Genomic DNA, 19,228 nt, shown 5'->3' on the forward strand with positions numbered 1-19,228 from the left:
CCTGACAGGATGTGGTCAGGTGCGGAAAAAAGATCCCACCAACAGAAGATCTGCAAATACCTCCTAGCTCACCATACTTCCTCTGTCTTTCCCACAGGGCGAGCATTGCCATCAGCCCTTATGAGGCACTCAATACATATTTTGGTGAACAAATCAAGTCATTAAGTGGGCCAGACCAGAAACATGGGAGAGAACCTTGCTTCATCTTGCTCTCACCCCCATATTCCACCAGAAAATCTGGTCAGCTCTGCTTTCAAAGGATATCTCAACTCAGACCACTACTTACCACCACCCCTGCTAACACTCCAGGCCAAGCCACTGTCATCTCCAGACCTCTTTTTGCTAATCTCCCTGCTTCACTCCCTGCCCACCCCCAACCCGCCTATTGTCAAATTCGAGGATGGAATAATCTCTAAAATATACATCCCTCCCTTGCGTAGCGCTCCCCCCGCCCCGCCCCCTGACTCTCCTACACTTAGTATAAAACCCAAACCCAAACTCCCTTACCATACCAAGGAACATCCAACCCCTGACTCCCTCTCTGACCTCATCTTCTACCAGTCTCTCCCTGGTGCTGTCTGCTCCACTCACACCGGTCCCTCAATTTGCCAAACTGGCTCCGACTTCAGAGCCTTTGCACTTGCTGTTCCCTCTGCCTGAAATGCCCTTCCCCAGATCTTCGTATGGTTGGTTCCTTCCTCTGTTTCAAGTCTGACCTCAAACGTCCGCTCCTACGGAAGATATCGCCTGTTTGTCATCTTTCTATTTCCCATCCCTTTGGGTTTTTCATCTGTCCTCCAAAACGTGAGCCCCCAGAAAGCACGGCGCACGCCCGTCTCGTCGCTGTTCCCAGCGCCCGCAGCTTTTCCCCCCGGGCCAGCCAAGGCCTGGCACAGGGTGTGCGTTTTTGCCCCGCATCCTGGCCCCCGGCCTGTTTTCCACAGGCCCCGGCAACCAATCTGGCCCGCACCTTCTTCCAATGGCTGCAGGCCGGTCCCATAGCTGACCAAGTCCTCGTCGCTGTCACTATCCAGCGCCGCCATCCTGCTCCCTTCCAGGCCCCGCCCCCTCGCTACGGAGGCCTCGATGGGCCAAAAGCCTCTGCTCTTTCTCCTCCGCGAACAGAAGCGACGTTCTTAGCACAGATCTAAAATCACGCCCTCCCCACCGGGCATGTCTCTGCGCCTGGGGGTTCTCAAACCCATCTTGTGGGAGGCAGATCCCGGCAGGAGTTGCCTCGGAGGCTTTGGCACCACGACATTTCATCCTAGCTCCGCAAGCCGGTCAGGAGAAGGCACCTGAGAGAAGCTGGAAGCCACCCAGCGTCCGGCCGCAGGGTGGGTTCTCCGTGAAGCGACGCCAAATACCTGCCCACCACCCCTTGGTCCCTGGCCCCAGCTCCCCTTCTCCTGCCAGCAGACACTGCTCCCCTCCGTCCCATCCCCACCCCTGCCACCTGCGGGGAAAGTTCCCGTGCTCCCAGATACACACACACACACACACACACACACAAACACACACACACACACACACACACGCTGTATATTTCACCCTTAGGTTTGCATAAGTGGAGTCGCCTTCCAGACCTGTGGAAGGATTCACAGACGCTGGAACCCCGATGCCCATGGTGAAGGCACATGGACATGAAGCTTGGAAGAAGAGACTAAACGAAAAGGAGAGAAAGAAAGCGGTGGGGTGGTGGGGCAGAAATAAAGAAAGAGAAGAAGAAAAAAGGAAAGAAAACTGAAAAGAGAAAGAGAAAGGGGAAAGGAAAAGCAAGCAGACAAGCCAAAGACTGCTGCGAGGCAGGGTGGGGGACGCTGAGGACCCCTTATTAAACCTAAAGAAACCAACACCTGTCAAGTGGGGTGCTGTTATCCCACCCTGAAACTCCTTTTGACAGAAGAGAAAAATGAAGTGCAGCTAGTAAGTGAAGGGTGAGGCTGAGATGAAAAGCAGACCTGGAAGCCCAAGTTTTCAAAATGAGGATGAGAAGGCATGTGAGTCAGAATCAGCAGGAGGATATTAAGATGTCCCTCCCAACCATCCCCCAGGCCTCCTGAATCAGAACCTCTGCCGGTGGGGCTCTTCTTTGAGCCCTCCAAGCACACTCTGACCTCAAGGCCTTTGCATTCACTGTTCCCTCTACTTGGAATGTTCTTCCCCCAGATATCACATGACTCATTGCCTCACCTTCTTCAGGTGTCTGCTCAAGGGTTACTTTCTCAGAGAAGCCTTCTGCGCTATTTAAAAAACAGTCCCTGTCTGCTACACTCCCTATGCCCCTTGCCTTGTATTTTTCCGCAACACTTAATGACCTTTAATACACTACATAATTTGATTTACTTATTATATCTATTGTCCTTCTCTCCCTGTTGGAATGTAAGCTCCACAAGGACATAGATTTGGGCCAGTTTTTCATTTTTTCTTTGCTGTGACCTCAGAGCTTAGAGCAGTGCGTGGCACGTAATAAGCACTCAATAAATAATTTTGAAAAAAAAAAAGAATGGCTAAATAGTTAAATGTCATGATACGTGACTGTAAGAAACAAAAGTCTTTTTTAAAAAAACATAGCCCCCAGGGGCAGGCCCAGTGGCATAGCAGTTAAGTTCCCGTGCTGCACTTCAGCGGCCTGGGGTTCGCAGGTGTGGATCCTGGGTGCAGACATACTCACCACTCATCAAACCACGCTGAGGCCGCGTCCCACATACAGCAACTAGAAGGATGTACAGCTATGACATACAACTATCTACTGGGGCTTTGGGGAGAAAAAAGGAAAAAAGGAGGAAGATTGGCAACAGATGTTAGCTCAGGGCCAATCTTCCTCAAAAAAAAAAACATAGCCCCCAAATTGTTTGACAAGTCTTCCATTGAGAAGTAGAGTCTATGTCCCCTCCCCTTGAATCTAGGCTCCATGACTGCTTGACCAAAAGAATACCATGAAAGTGACAATATGACATTTCCCACACCCAAGCTTTAAGAAACTGGCAGCTTCGACTTTCTGTTTCTGGGGATGGATGCTGGCCCTTGGAACCCAACCTCCAGGCTGCAAGGAAGCCCAGGCCACAAGAAGAGGCCATTTGTAGGTAGGTATTCCAGCCCACGACCTAGCCCAGGTCCCAGCTAACAATCAGCATCAATCCCCAGATATGTGAATGAGGAAGATTCAGAACGACTCCAGTTCCAGCACCCATCTGACTGCAGCTGTGTGAGGACCCCAAGCAAGAAGCTCCTGGCTGAGTTCAGTCACCTCCTGGAACCAGGACAGATAATAATAAAATGATTGTTCTTATTTTAAGCCATTAAGATTTGGGGTAATTTGTTAACAGCAATAGGTAATTGGAACAGCCTGTATGATGGAATACTATATAGCATTTAAAAATGCTGATGGAAGGGGCCAGCCCGGTGGCATAGGGATTGGGTTCACATGCTCTACTTCGGTGGCCCAGGGTTTTCGGGTTCGGATCCCCGGCACGGACCTACACACCACTGGTCAGGCCATATGGCTATTACATCTACAACACAGGGACACAGTACATCCACAACTATAATATAATATGTGTACTATATCTCCAGTAAACTCCCCAAAGAAACTAGTAACAGTGGTTGCCACTGATCAAAGGAAATCCAGGTAGGAGAGATACATGTATATAGCATTGTACCATTTGAGTTTTTGTTTTTGGCTATAGCCACAGTATTCTTTCCAAATTCAATACCATATTTTTATGTCAGTGGCTTGGTTTTCATTTGAAAGGTTTTTGAAGGTATTCATATGTACCAGTGTACTAAAGGAAAGACATCCTTTTGTTTCTTGAAGCCCTGCAGGGCTCCCAGGGTCGTCATTTGACCAACTGTCATTGTGAATGTAAATACAGATATTGAAAGTAAAGAAGGCCGGGGGCTAATCCACACACCCAGACAAATCATGAAGGTCCATGATTTTATTTCTAAATTACCCAAACTAATTTTCTTACAGTTTATAGCTTCTAAAGAGGCAAGATAAACCCAATAAATTTATTCCTGAGTGTTTACTTAATTGGACCCCTGACAATCACAAGCATTTGGTAAAACAGTAATAACCAGCCTCTCTGACTGCTGATCTATGAGGTTCAGGAAACAAGGGAGGCTTCAAAGTCCCTGCTGCTTCCTCAAGAAGTGGCTCCGGCCGGCCTGGTGGCGGAGCGGTTAAATTCATGTGCTCCACTACAGCAGTCCGGGGTTTGCCGGTTCAGATCCTGGGCATGGACCTACTCCCCACTCATCAAGCCATGCTGAGGTGGCGTCCCACATAGAAGAGCTACAACTCTGCAACTATGATACACAACTAATGTACTGGGGCTTTGGGGAGAAAAAAAAGAAAAAGAGGAAGATTGGTGACAGATGTTAGTGCAGGGCCAAACTTCCTCAAAAGAAAAAAAAAAAGTGGCTCTGCTGTCTCCTGGGTATCTGCGGGAGTGACTGGATGCTTCATTTGTGACCCTAGTCACTTACCACCCAATACTTCCAATTCTTGGCAGCGGGAACCTAGAAACAACATGTGTTTTTATGCAAAGCTGTAGCAACCTAAACACCATATACCTTTCCTTTCTTATTCAGATATGCAAGAAGGCATTCATGTTTTCCATTGTGTTTTCTTATTGAAATATAATATATGTACAGAAAAGTGCACAAATAATAAGCACACAGTTCTACGCATTTCCACAAAGTGAACTCACCCATGTAGCAATAAGCAGATCAAGAAACAGAAAATTTCCAGAATCCCAGAAGCAATAATCACAGAAGGGACTAATTTTATCTGTTTTGTACTTTATATAAAATGAAATCATACCATATTTAGTCTGGCTTCTTTTGCTCAACAATATTTTTGTGAGCAAAATATGTTGCTCACAACATACTTGCTGCTTGTGATAGTAATGTGTTCATTTTCATTGTGTAAAATGTTTCGTCATGTGACTATGCCACAATTTATTTATCCATTCTACATTCTACGGTTGATGGGCATTTGGGTAGTTTCCAATTAGGGGCTATTTTGAAAAGCGTAGCTGTGAACGTTTTATGGTGAACAGACATATGCATTTCTGTTGGGTATCTATCTAGAGTCGGAATTGCTGGATCATAACTTATGCATATATTCCGCTTTAGTAGAAAATGCCATAGAGTTCTCCAAAGTGGTCATACCAATTTACACTCCCATAAGCAATGTAGGAGATTCTGATTGCTCCATATTTTCATCAATGCTTGGTATTTTTTGCCATTCTGTCACTCATTTATTTTTAACCCATAATCACTTCTTTCCAATATGCCAAAATATTCTTCCTTTTAAATCACAGGGAACGGTGTAGTGTAGCATAGTGTCTGGTGTAGAACCAGACAGTATAACCTACCAGGCTGGTGACCTCTGAGCCTCAGTTTCTTCCTCTGTGAATGGGGATGATAAAATACCCACTTCATAGGGTTGTGCGAGGACCAACTGAGATAACATATGCAAAGTGCATAGCACAGCTCCTTGCATAGAGTTGTACACAATAAATGACTGCTACACGTAAGACCATATTTCATAGCTGGGGAAACTGAGGCCACGAGGGGTAAAAGGATCTGACCAAGGTGACTCAGTGGCAGACCTGCCGAGCCTGATGTGGCCCTTTCTAGTCAGTGCTCCTCCATGGCACCATATGGCTTCAATTTCTAAGAATTTGTTTTCATAAAAATTGCAAAATGGGGTCTATAATTTACAATGAATTTTATTTGCTTAAGGATTACCTTGTAATTTCTGCTTTTAATTTGGCAACTTTCATCAGATTCTTCAAGAGGGAAGGTACGCTAGGCTGCCCTCAGAGAAGCCAGTGCACCTTTTGTCAACAAATAGGTCTTAGGTGGTGAGACTTGCATTTTACTTGGAGGAACTGGGTCCCTGAACAATCAACCACTGGCCTCAGCCGGCTGGTGAAACGGACGTGACAAAAGAGCTGTTTGTGTTTGAGATTTTAACCTTTTGCCTATCTCAGAAATTCCCACCCCAATTTTTTGTTAGGAGCACAGAGGCTCCTCAGAGGTTCTTGTGACACACACCACCAACAGGGTTGACAAATAGCAGGTTAGATGTTACTCTCCTGCTGGGTCAGCAGCAGCAGCTCTCATTTCCTGATCACAGCAGGATCAGAGATATGGGGTCAGGCCTGTGGGTCCCCCTGCAAGGAGCCGTGAGAATGTCTAGATATGTATGCCTGCACAGCCCCAAGAGGGACACTCAGAGGGCTCACGTGACCAGACAATGCCTGCTGGGACTCACGGAGAAGTGCTCCTTTTCCTCTGAAGATGCCCGGGAGCTAGTCTTAGGGTGGGCTGGTGTGTCTTGAAGACCATGCTTCCTTCTCTTGCTCTTCTTCCTTTTTAATCAAAGCAGCAGCTCAAGGAGGCAATGGTGTTGGCCTAGATCAAAGAACAGATTTTCATTTTCACTGTATTCACTTTTGTGTGTATCTCCCCATAGGGCAAAGTACTGCTGGTTTTCCACTTATGGTTATGACATAACTTCTTTTAAAATAAAGTTTGTTTAAATAAAGTAATTTTAAAGAAGGCTATTGTCAATAATAGTACAAGTGACACATATATGTGACTAATTGTAAAGGCGATTGGAGCTCCAAGGTGGTAGAAGATGACAGAAATCGGAAGGGGGTAGGGAATGACCTGAGTCAGCTGGCCTGAACAAAAACCAGTCTGGGGGTGGAGGGGGTATGCCCTTGGCCACTGCTCTCCTCTGAGCCTTGGTCTTCTCAAATGGAGATTGTTTAATCCTCTTGTTTAAAGAAGGGTGGTGAGAATGAAACATAACATCCATAAACTTTCTGGCTGAAGTAGAGGTTCTATTATTGATAACTTTATTACTATTAACAGCAGCAGTATTACAAACGTAATCCAGTGATCCACCATCCCAAGAGCCCTGAAACCGAAGCAGCTGTTTTTAACTTCCAGCCTAGGGGGGTAGTATGTTTCCAGGGTAATGGATTAATTATAGGGTGACTGACAGGTGCTGAAATTAGCTTGATATTCGCTTTCTGATCCTAAGACAGAAGGGAAGTTTTTGCATCTACCACAGTTTCCCGGACACCTGTCCCAGCGCTGAGCTGGGACTCCCCCCACGACTCTCCAGGCTCTTTCTCAGAATTAAAACAGTCCTTCCGGAAATGCCTTTTCTGGTGCAGCATCTCAGAGTGGGCAGTGAGGAGTTAGATTTTTTGACATTCACTTGGTTGTTGCCACTATTTATTTATTTATTTATTTTTATAGACGTATAATTGACATACAACATTTTATTAGTTTCAGTTGTACAACGTAATGGTTCGATATTTGTATACACTGCGAAATGAACACCGCAATAAATCTAGATACCATCTGCCACTATTTATTCTAAAACTCTCAAACAACCCCTAATACACCTCCGTTTTTTCTTTTCTTTTCTTTTTTTTTTTTTAAGAGAAGGAAACGCTTGGCTTGTTTTGAAAGCAGATTGTGTTCTCTTCTACCTGCGGCTTCTACCGCGAACGCCAAACGCAGCAGCACACGCGCAAAGGTGTCCCTTAGTTGCGGGGCGGGGGGGTAGGGACTGCAGGACGGCGGCGGGGAGGGGCGTGGCCCCGCGGGCTGGAGCGCTCCCGGCTCGGCCACAGGGTCTGGGCACCCTGTTCTGCCAGTATCTGCCCCCGGAGTCCACGTCAGCGGGGGGGGGGGGGAGTGGGGCGGACCCTGTTCCCGGGAGTCCCCCCCCATTCGCTCCTAAGCTAGGCGCGTCCCTACCCCCGAGCTAAGAGCTTTAACACGCACTTTTGTTGTAATACCTTCGACCAGCCCGAGAGAGCGAGACCTGGCCCTTTCGCAGCTGAGAAAACAGATTTAAAGTGGCGGTTAAGAAACGTGCTCGAGGACATCCGCTGAGTCTCTCCAGCACAAAGCCCTTCCTGGGTATCCCTTCCTCTCCCAGCGCCCACCTCTCCCAGCGCCGTCCGCGATGCAGCGAGGGTGAGGGGACAGAGGGTTGATTGCTGCGCCAGCCGGCCTGAGTCACCCGGCCAAGGCCCTCGGGTGGCACAGCCAACTCTCCCTCAGCGTCCCCGACTCGGCCCCCGGGTCCCTTCCGGCGGGAAGCTGACCGCCGTTCCTGACCGCTCGGCCCAGGGCCCAGCGCTCCCGCCGCGCCCTCGACGTGGCGCCGGGTCTGGTTACCGTCCCCGCGGCGTCCGCGCTCCTCCGGGGAGGGGCAGCGAGACTTCACCCGCGCTCTGCGTTTACCCCCACGGCTCCAAACGAGGGACCAGGTCCCCAGCCCGGGCCACGCTGCGGCCACGGAGACCCCCGGCCCGCCCCTGCGCCACAGGGCTGAGACAGCGACGTTGCCCAGATTAGGCCACCGGAGAGGGCGACCGAGGCGCCCAGGGGCCCCAGCTCTCCGCGGCGCGAGCCTCGGCTCGGGCGCCGGCTCCGCACGGCCAATCCGGAGCCGGGGCGGGGCGGGGGGCGTGGTCCGCGGGCCGGGCCGGGTCTCCAGGCTCCGGGGCCCGGCCTCGGGCGGGGCTGGGGGCGGCCGCGCGGGCGGGCGGGGGCGGGTCCGGGCGCCCTCTGGGGCCAGCGCGCCGCGGATCCTCAGTCGGCCCGCGGTGCACGAGTCGCCAGCATGACTGACGCGCTGCTGCCCGCCGTCCCCCAGCCGCTGGAGAAGGAAGGCGACGGCTACTTTCGGAAGGTGGGCGGCTTCGGGCGGGCGGGGGTCTGCGGGCTCCAGCCCTCCTGCCCCCTGGCCGTGGAGGGGGCCGCGGGAGCGCGCGGCCAGGGTCGGCCAGGCCAGGAGGGGGAGGGGGCGCGCTGGTCTGGGGCGGGCGGGACTGAGGCTCGGGCTGAGGGGTGCGGCGGCGGTGCACCGGGCGGCCGAGAGCAGGTGGCTTCCGGGGCTGGGGGACGCCGGGGGCCGCCCCGCGCAGGTGCCGGCGGAGGATGGGGGCCAGGAGGGGTGCTCAGGATGGCCCCCGCTGGCGATCCCGCGCGCCTGGGGAAGGGACCCGTGGCCTCGCGGCGCGTTGGGACCCGAACTTCCACCCGAGCGCGTGGCGGGGGCGCGGGTGGAGATAAAGGGACCACCCCAGGCGGGTCGGCGTTCTCCTTTTGCCTCCAGAATGCTTCCAGTGTCGCCTCTTCGACTCTTTAGAGGGCAGGGGAGAGCTGCTGATGGGAGGTGACTTCGGGCGTCGCCCCCTCCTCTGCCGCAGGTCGCCCGGGAGGGCGTGAGCGCGGCGGACGGGAGGGCTGCGGTCTCGACCCCTCTTCACTTTAATGCTAAAGCGGATTTCTCTGATTGTTGGAGAGACCGCGGCGACGGCGGGCTCCGCGGGAGCTTGCCAAGTCCGGGCGACCCTCGGCACACACGCGGCCTCCCGCCCTGGAGATAACAGTCCGCAGCCCAGTCCCTCAAAGCAACTCCAGCCCGCGGTGCGGGGGCGCTGGGACGCCCGCAGGTGGCAAGGCCTGGGCTACAAAGATGTTTTTGAGCCTGGAGTCTCTGTGACACTTTCCACCCTTCTTCCTTGTAGGTCCCCACGAATCTAAAAATAGCCTTTGAAGCTTGGCCAGGTTTGACTGGGTGGGTTGAGAGATTGTTGGTTTTTTTATAACATATATGAGCGAAGGCAGGGTGCCTAATTATAAATAGGGAAGTGAAACTGTTTCCCACAAAACAATCAATTCTTAATTGTTCAGAGCCTAACGATCCAGTGGGTAAATGGTCTTGACATCTTCCTCCTCCCGTGTGATGCAGCCTTGGGGCTTTTGCTGTCTGTTGAGCAGTGGCTCCAGGGAATGAGCAGGACAGGAGGGGAATCTGGAAACAGGTGAGGACAAAGTGGGAAAAGTTCTTTTTGTTGAATTGCTTTTAGCATTTAGAAAAAAAAAGAGTAGTTTTAAGGTATGTTTAAGTTCAAAGATGTCATCATGGAGTTACAGGATTATAACTTCTAATTATGTGCAGCGTTTGGGACAGAGGATCATAGGCCATGGAATCGCAGGAGGCCAGGCCTGGGATTCCCTAGATCTCCATCCTAGGGCCCGGAGCCTGCTGCCTCCACAAAATTGCTGTGTAGCCTCCAGCAAGTTGCTGCTTCTTTCTGGGACTTCATTTCCTCCCTGAATTGTTTGTCCTTTGAACAGGTGGAGACCAATATCTGGGGGAAGTGACAGAGGGAGGGGCAGAAGAGATGGGGAACACCTGTGAGGGTTATGGTCCCAAGCCTTCCAGAACAGGTTTTCCAGTGGAGGATGTGCACGGGAAAGAGAGTGGATAGTGAGGGAGCTGGGAAGGGATGCAAGGATGGGTGTTTTTTAGATGCAGTTTCTCTGGTGGTAGATAAGAGAATCTCGGGTGCAAAATAAGATGAATCACTGGTTTACAATTAGAAACATCTCTTTTGAAAAGGAGACCCTGTAATGATCATTGTGCTATGTCATACCAGTCCAAAGAATGTTCTTGGTATGAGGGTAATACTCTCCCGATCTGTGATCTGAGCCATTTTGACCTCAAATAATTGCTCCCTGAATGAAAGGTAGATGTTACACAGGTGAGGAAGAGGAGGGAGAGCCCAGCAGGCAGAGGGAACAGCGTGAGCAAAGGCATGGAATTGTGCGTGCTTGTGAGGGAGCCCCCTGGGGTGTGAGGCGCGAGTGGGAACATGCAAGGAATCAGGGACCTCCAGGATCCATGCATAGCAGGACCAGACATGTGAGATTCATGTCACAGAAAGACCACTTTGACAGCTGAGCAGTCAGTGGGTGGGGGGTGGGGGAGAGGCAGGGAGGAGTCGGGGAGAGGGGTTAGCCTCCTGTAATCTCCATCATCTCTGCCCTTTCTACTCTGATACAGACTATTGATGACTTTTCAGTCAGTTCTATAAAGTGCTGTGTAAATGCAGCCTCACCACCCCTCCTTCCCACCAGCTTGCACCCCTGACTCAAACCAGGGGTCCAGACTGGAGGCGGGGATCCCAGTGAGGAGGTTGGAATGATGGGGGCCTGAGCAAAGGCAGTGTCAGCAGGAATAGGAAGACCTTATGGGACAGGAGATGGTGGGCAGGTGCTGCTGATGGAATCCAAAATGTCTGCCTTGGGTGTCTGGACTGAGATGGGGGAGCCAGGAGGCTGGTGTGGGGGCAGGTGGACTTGAGGCCCCCATGAGATGTCCAGGTGGTGGTCCCTGGGGGAGTCCACTCAACAGACCTGGCAGCCATGAGAGCACCCTGGCTAGAGATGCAGCTTTGGCGGGCACCAGTGTGGAAGGCTTTTGGGATACTGAGTGAATAAGGACCCAGGACAGAAGGGAACAACACTTCCACTTAAGGGACAGGCAGAGAGATGGGAGGCCAGCCAGGAGGCCGCAGTGTCTAGGAAGCCGAGAGGAGAGGTGAGGCTGAAAGTCAGAAGAGACCTGGAAAATACTGGATTTAGTCGTTTAGGAGGTTGTTAGTAATGAGTGGGTGGAGGGTTAGGGGCAAAGGTCAGTGTGGCAGGGTGCAGAGGGAGGATGGGGGAGATGATAGTTGTTGGAGGGATAGCGGTAGAAGAGAGCGAAGAGGCAGGTTTGTTTTAGAAGGAGGAAGTCTAGAGCCTTTTTAAAGCTGAAGGTGAAGAAGTTGGGTTGGTGGGGTGGGGGGTGTTGAAGCTTCAAGGCGGGGAGAGAACAAGCTGAGGAGGGGTCCCAGGAGGCGCGGGGGGGTGAGGATTGGAGATAGCTGGCGCACGTGTTGGGTGGAGGAGCCAACCAGGGGCAGTCAGAGGACCCCCGAGAGTGGAGATATAGTCAGGGCATCGTACAGCTGCCCCAAGGAAGGCTCCCCATCCTGTCCCTGGACTTCTGAGATTTTGTAGGCACTTACGGGATCAAATTAATTTCTACTGAAGTCAAGCTTCTCTTTATCATACCTTCCCTCCCCTTCCCCTTTTCTTGAAAATGCCATTCTGCTCCATTCATTCAAAAAGCATTTACTGAGTGACAGCTCTGAGCCTGACCCCGGTCAGGTTCTGGGCCACACTCAATATGGCTTCTGTGGCAGTTCACAGCGGACCCCATTTCCTGGGGTGCTGAGCAGTGCTGGGAGGTGGTGCGTTGTCCGGATAGCTCAGGCCGTGCTTGAATAGGAATCAGCTTCTTTGCTTTCGTCCAGGGAGCAAAAAGTAGGGGGTCCACGGTCCATATTCAGAGCTTCAACCCTGTTTTGTGTGACTTGCACAAGATGAGGACCAACTGCCCCAAAGTCCACTATGCCGGCTGGGCCTGGACCTTGAATGTGCAGGATGGTCACTGGCAGAGGGGGAGGTCCCTGGTAAATGAGGGTCTTCTTGGGGTCGTGTGGGACTTGGCTCTGTAGAGCCTGAGGACACAGACACAGCTTGGTCCCAGGTCAGGCATGGACACCCCCAGCACAGACCCTGGCCTCCTGGGCTGGCAGCTTGGGGGTGTCTGAATTAAAAACAAAACAAAAACAAAAACACAATACTTTCTAGTCTATGGCAATATCGTGTTTCTCTCCTCTGGCCTCTCACTGTTGTTCTTTCTGTCTTTAAATTAACATGTCTAAATAGAGATGCAGCTCTATAAGATTACCATGAATTACTTTCTTAAAAGAATAAGTGGAAATGGAGCTTCTTTTTCCCAAACAGATATTTATGCTCATCCTACTGAAAGTCCTAGAAGAATGTGTGTTCTGGTCTACAGTTAATGCAGAGTAATCTGAGTTTCCAGGACATTGCATCCTGAGAGCAGGTCCAGCCTCCGGGGCTCTCTGGGTGCTGGAGTCTTAAAATCCTCAGTAAAACCTGGTTTTGGCCAAGAGAAAACCAGCTGCAGAAAAGCTAGAGAAAGCCATTCCCCAGGGCTGTTGAAAGGGCCTGACTGCGAGTGAGGTCTTACACCATGTGCACGAAGAGTCAGGACAGAGCCAGCACTGTCGGCCTTATCTCTGCCTCTCCGTCCTTTGGGAACACTAATGGCCTGAAATGAATTCAGCTCCATTGTTTTTACTCAAGAGCTGGAGGAGAAGTTGTTTGTTGTTCACAGGGCCCCAAAGTTCACTGTGTCCTGCTTTATGCTCCCTGTTTACTCTAGGCTTTCTCGAGGCTCCAGCAGAGAAGGAAGAATTTTATTATTATTTTTTTAACCCAGAAGCTCCTCCTGGGTCCTCCTCTGCACCGTTCATCTTAGTGGGGTGTGAGTTCATGTTGGACACACGTGTGCATCGTTTATGAGCACATTTGTGTGGGGGGAAGCCTGCTCTTGGGCCATGTCCACAGAGCACAGTGTGGGTCATGGGGGCTCATCAGCTCCAGCTTCACGGGGTGGTGATGGTGTCCCCCCAGGTGTTTGGACCCTCCCCTGGGAGTCTCGAATCCTTTCTCAGGTGGGGAGGGAGGGAGTAGGAGGGGTGTGAAGGTTGGCGATGCTGCCCCCTCCCCACCCCATACCCCATCATGGTCTGAGCCAGGTCTTGAAGGCCAGGCTGGACCCAGGCTGACCATGGCCTTGGTGAGGGTCTGCCTAGCTGTTCCGGTGCACACCAGCAGCCAGCGGGCTTGTCTGACCAACGTCTCCTCACATTGTGGGATCCTGGCCAGGAGGGGTCCCCTGGCAGGAACAGAATTTTCAGGGTGACTCAGAGGAGAGTCAGCGTGATGAGCTGTAACTGTAAATGTCCCTCGCTTCCTGGGGCTGTTTGGACAGATTCCAAGACACCACCTGATGATACCGGGCTTTGACTTCAGCCCGGTCACCACTTCCTCCTTTGGCTCAGGTACCAGAGGCCCGTGACACAAAGGCTGCATTGGAGGTGGCCACCGAGGACAGTGGAACAGCAGGTGCGCTCAGCCGGAGGACTGGGTGTCTGGCAGAGTGGGCCGCCAGGGGTGCCAGCCGGGAGTGAGGTCTCCTGCCTGCAGTGCCAGAAACGGAGAGAGATGCAAGTCCGTCTGGCCTTTCCAGTCAGACCCACGGAATTCACTAAGGCCACATGCCCTTAGAAAATCCCAGGTTTCTACTGGACTGTAGGAAGAAAAAAGGGCAGGTGATCGAAAACAACTTCAGAAGTAGTTTCTTTATCTCCAGTATTGTTGTACTATAAAAGGAACATAAATTGTTGTAAAAAAGGTAATTACAGAAGTGTACAAAATCACACACACAGACGGGCTCCCGCTCCCACACCACACAGACACCCTCTCTAGATAAGGACTGTTAACTATTGGTGAGTACCTCCTACCAGCTGAAATAAGCAGGTCATTAGCTGGGTCTGGAAATCCATTTGATTCAGGCAGATGTTGGTGATTGTAAAAGCTTCGTTATCCGTTCAGCATGTTGAGAGAGAATGTGAGGGGCACACGGTCGGTGTTGATACAGATTTGTAGAACTGACTGAAGGGAGCCTCTCGGTAAAGGTTGTGGCTGTGTTGATTCCTATTGTGCCCCACCCCTACCCCGTGTGAATGCATCAGGCAGCTGGAGGGAGGCAGCTGAGCCTCGACCTCCAGCCCTGACACCTGGCGGGGATCCTGGAAAAGCAAGAGGGCTATTTGCAAGTGCCAAATTCGTCTTTTAATTTTTATGGACGTGGAAAAGCTAGATTCTGTCCATCCAACCTGCCCTGAATCTCCAGTGTGGGGAAAAGTTGTTAGACCTGTGCATGTATTACAGGGTATTGCATGCTATTTCTGTGGCTTTCTGGTTGACAGCTTCTGGCTAACTCATAAACAAACAATTCTGTTTTCCAGAGTTTGGTGATTGAGTGAGAGATTGCGTAAGTAGGAAGGAGTAAGAAAAGCAGAGAAATATCTCCATGCTAGAGAAGCAGCACAAAGCATCCACTCTCCCATACCCTGTGCAAGGGTCTCCAGCTGGGAGACCCTGCGCTGTCACCCCTCACTCTGTCTTACTCCTGATCTGGAGACTCCAAGTTCACACTGTGCCCTCAGTTTGCTGGAAACACATCTCCATGTGTGGGCTTTATCTTGGGCTGTGTGGAGGAAGGGCCCCCAGTGGTTCTCTGGGTGGAGGGGAGCCAGGCGCCAGGCAATGCCTAGAGCAGGGCCTCCATCTGAGGAAAGACAGCTCCGCTCCCTCTGAGTCTGCCTTCCCGGTGGCCTGGCCTGTCAGTCTCTGCAGGTGGAGGTTCAGTATCCTTTCCTTTCTTCCAAATCAAGTGTCTCCAGTTTTTGCTTAGCTGCTGCTCTTAAAGACTTGTTTCCCAGCTGAACAATCTCTCTGATGATTCTAATAAGGATGGTTTCAGTTGCAGGTGCCAGAAAAATCCAATCCAGAATGGCTTAGGCAGAAAGACACACTGTGGTACATCCCTACAATGGAATTCTACTCAGCAATAAAGAGGAACAAACCACTGATAAATGCAACAAGATGGAGGAATCACAAAGCATAATACTGAGCAACATAAGCCAAACACAAGAGAATGCATAGCGTATGATTCCATTTATATGAAGTTCTAGAACAGGCAGAAGTTATGGTGATAGAAACCAGAGTATTGGTTGCCAGAGGATGATGGAACGGTTCTATATTTTGATTAGAGTAGTGGTTACACAGGTGTATACATTTGTCCAAACTTAAGGAACTATGTACTTAAAATCTATGTATTTTATGGTATGCAAATTACACCTCAATTTAAAAAATGGCTTAACAAAATAAGCCAGACAGAGAAAGACAAACACTGCATGATTTCACTCATATGTGGAAGATAAACTAACACACAGACAGAGAGAGCAGAAGATAAACTAACACACAGACAGAGAGAGCAGTTTGGTGGTTACCAGGGGGAAGGGGGTTGGGAAGCGGGCACATGGGGTGAAGGGATGCATTTATATGGTGACTGACAAACAGTAATGTACAACTAAAAGTTCACAATGTTATAAACTATTATGACACCAATAAAAAAAAAAGTGGCTTAGACAAGAAAGGGAATGCATTGGCTCCTGTAACTGAGAAGTCCAGAGGAATGGCTTCAGGCCAGGCTGGATCTAGGGCTCAAATGCTGCCACCAAGACTCAGTTTCTCAGCTCTGCTCCTGCAGGGTTGGCCTCATTTCTGGGGAGACATTGCCTTGCTGTGATAATGTGGCTGCAGCTGCCCAGTCTCACTTCTCCTAGGGTCAAGGTGGATGGGGGAAATGAAAGCTTCCTCCTGATGGACTCTGATTGTCCTATGTCACAAACTCACCCTGAACCAATCTCGGGGCCAGGGGCCTTCAATCTTCCCACTGGCTGGGCGTGAGTCCGATGTTCTTCCCCTTGGAAAGAAGGTGTGGGAGCGTGGGTTTACCACCCCTCTGCATCATGGGCTGCGAGGTGGGAGAGTGGGACCTGGGTCACTGTGCCCAAAGGACATGCAGTGATGCTGGGCAGACCTCAGCCAGGAAGCACAAGAGGGGTGTCTGGGCGTCGGCAGGCGAGCTCTCCCAGCATTCCCACACATTCCTGCTGCTCAGCCTGTCTCACAGCTCATCTTAGAGCAGCAGGAAGGACATGGGCTTAAGTCCCACTCCACCCTCACTGCCTCTGGGGTCTGGAGTAGCTCAGTTAACCTCCAAGCCTCAGAATTGTGGGATCTGAGATGCTGGGTCCACACCGGCTGCCTGACACATGGGAGAGGCCCACTAAGCTAGTGATGAAGATGAGGTTTCACTCAGTACTTGGTCTTCTTGGGTGTTGGCTGTTGGACCATCCTTCCATGTTTTGAGACCAATGCAAATGCCCAAACCTTAGTCTGGTAAGGGAACCAAGAGACTCCATGTAGGGGAAAGACTCACTTCGCTGTAGGGCTTGTAGACGGTGACCCTCGAGGCCATGGCAGTTCACTTGCCCTCTCCCCTGCTCCAGGTTCCAGGCCAAGCAGGCGTGACAGGGGCTGCCCTGGTCCCGGCACAACCCCTCACTGCAGTCTTGGAGCAGCTCTACATCCTGCTGTGAACCGATCAAGAACTAAGCTGTGGGCAAGGACTGGGGGTCCCCACCAGCAGAGGCCCCCTGGCAGGGGCCAGTGGATAGCGAAACAGCCTCTGGTGATGCCAGGGGTTCTTTCTGGCTGTCTTGCCCAGATTCACCTCTTGAAGCTCCGGGAAGTTTCCAAATAGCCCTGTGGGCGTTTCTGGTGTTTCCAGCAGGCCCAGCGTTCCTACCTGTCAGTAAGAAGTAATGTAGTTTTGAGTCCAATTACTCAGTCACATCTAATCCTAAGCATTCCTATGTGTTATCTAGAAACTTGACCCCACATCTGTGGGCTGGTTAGGGTGTAGCCATTCCAGGCCAGCCAGAAGTTGGGTAAAGTATAGAAGCAGGAAAAAGTTCTTATCCGTGAGCTGGAATGACTGCTTATCTTAGCTCTGGGAATGTACATAAAGGAATTAGTTATTAAAGCTTCTCTATAAAAATGGAACATTTGGCTTTGGCGAACCATGTAACTTTTTTTTTTTTTTTTTGTGAGGAAGATCAGCCCTGAGCTGACATCTGATGCCGATCCTCCTCATTTTTGCTGAGGAAGATTGGCCCTGAGCTAACATCTGTGCCCATCTTCCTCCACTTTATATGAGACGCTGCCATAGCACGGCGTGACAAGTGGTGCGTCGGTGTGCGCCCGGGATCTGAACCCGCGAACCCTTGGGCCGCCGCAGCGGAGCGCGCGCACTTAACCGCTTGTGCCACTGGGCCAGCCCTGAACCATGTAATTTTTGAGTCAGATTGAACCATCCCTTCATAGTAATTTTAGGAAGTGGAAAGGAAAGAGGCTGGCAATTATTTTAGTCCTTTAATATTAAATTAGCTTAATATTAAAGACATTTTAATCTTATATCTGAAAAAAGACAGTTTTCTGATTTTTGTTTTAAATCAGAGATTATTTAATTGTTTTGAAAGATGTTAACTTTGAGACCATTCCAAGTCCGATTCTGAATATCTGTGTAATTTGAACTTGGGGGGTGCTGTGTGGGAGCAGATGGGTGGTGATCTGCTGGCGAGTAAGAAGGAGAAATCTTTGTGAAAGGAGAAACGTAACTCGTTTCTGACCCACTAGTCCAAAGGCCACTGATATGGGAATCCCTGAGAAGTTGGAGCTATGGATAACCCGCTTCTCCCTCCTTGGGGTTGAGGCCATGGGCATGGCTTGGGCAGAGGTGGGGGAGGCTAGGTATGTGCAGAGCTGCCATGGCAGTGACACAGCTGGAGAGAAAGGGCAGTCTCCTCACCAGTACTGCCCATCAGCCACTCCCAGGGCATAACCACAGCCCCTTCAGTGGGCAGAACCTAAAGATAAGCATCAGAAAGGAATGGGGCCCTCACTCAGGTTCCAGGACTGCTACCTGCTGAGCTGGGAAGAACACCACTAGGTTAAAATGAAACTTTTGTTCTGAGCTTAAACTATTCAGAATGAAACATTGCAATCCACATACTCCAGGAAATAAGGAACAGAGAACATAGGCAATTCACTGAAAAAGAAGTTCAAGCGATCAATAATATATGAAACATATGTTTACCTTCGCTAATAATAAGTGCGAATTGGAAGAATGGCATACCTGTTTCTGCATATCAACTTGGCAAAGATTAAAAATAATGCTTTTCAACTCAGCAATGAAAAGACTGATAACCCAGTTTAAAAATAGGCAAAGAATCAGAATTGTTATTTCTTCAAAGTAGATGTACAGTTGGCCAATAAGCACATGAAAAGATGTTCAACATCATTAGCCATCAGGGAAATGTGAATCAAAACCACAGTGACGTATCTCACACCCAGGGTTGGCTATAATAAAAAAGACCATAACAAGTGTCAGTGAGACTATGGGTAAATTGGGACCCTCACAGACTCTTGGGAATGTAAAATAGTATAGCCACTTTGGAAAATAGTTTGACAGTTCCTCAAATGGTTAAACCTAGAATCAGTCATATGACACAGCAATTCCACTTGCAGATATGTAGCCGAGAGAGAGGAAAACATGCTTTCACATAAAAACTTATACACAAACAGCCCTATTCATAATAGCCAAAAAGTGAAAACCGCCCCCAAATGTCTATCAACTGAGGAATGGATAGATAAATGTGGGATATCCGTGTAGTGGAGTATTATTCAGGGACATAAAGAAATGAAGTACTGACATGCGCTACATCATGGATGAACCTTGAAAACATCGTACTGAGTGAAAGAAGCCCATCACAAA

The 19,228-nt window shown here is 50.3% G+C and overlaps 2 protein-coding genes across 2 annotated transcripts in view; one reads left to right on the plus strand and one right to left on the minus strand.

The window, feature by feature from the left end:
* The window catches only part of GPATCH1 (G-patch domain containing 1), a 39,444-nt gene extending 38,386 nt beyond the window's left edge, over positions 1 to 1,058 (minus strand). Inside the window, exon 1 of the mRNA XM_004439782.3 lies at positions 971 to 1,058. Within this exon, the coding sequence (XP_004439839.2) occupies positions 971 to 1,043 (73 nt within the window). The 5' untranslated portion in view covers positions 1,044 to 1,058. The remainder of the gene's footprint in view (positions 1 to 970) is intronic.
* Positions 1,059 to 8,627: 7,569 nt separating this feature from the next.
* Positions 8,628 to 19,228, plus strand: part of RHPN2 (rhophilin Rho GTPase binding protein 2) — a 53,306-nt gene continuing 42,705 nt past the window's right edge. The window contains exon 1 of the mRNA XM_004439783.3: positions 8,628 to 8,737. Coding sequence (XP_004439840.1) covers positions 8,669 to 8,737 — 69 coding nt within the window. The 5' untranslated portion in view covers positions 8,628 to 8,668. The remainder of the gene's footprint in view (positions 8,738 to 19,228) is intronic.

The sequence above is a fragment of the Ceratotherium simum genome, chromosome 33 (genome assembly GCF_057802395.1).
Source record: "Ceratotherium simum simum isolate JZ-2026a chromosome 33, ASM5780239v1, whole genome shotgun sequence".
In the NCBI taxonomy this organism is placed as follows: domain Eukaryota; kingdom Metazoa; phylum Chordata; class Mammalia; order Perissodactyla; family Rhinocerotidae; genus Ceratotherium; species Ceratotherium simum.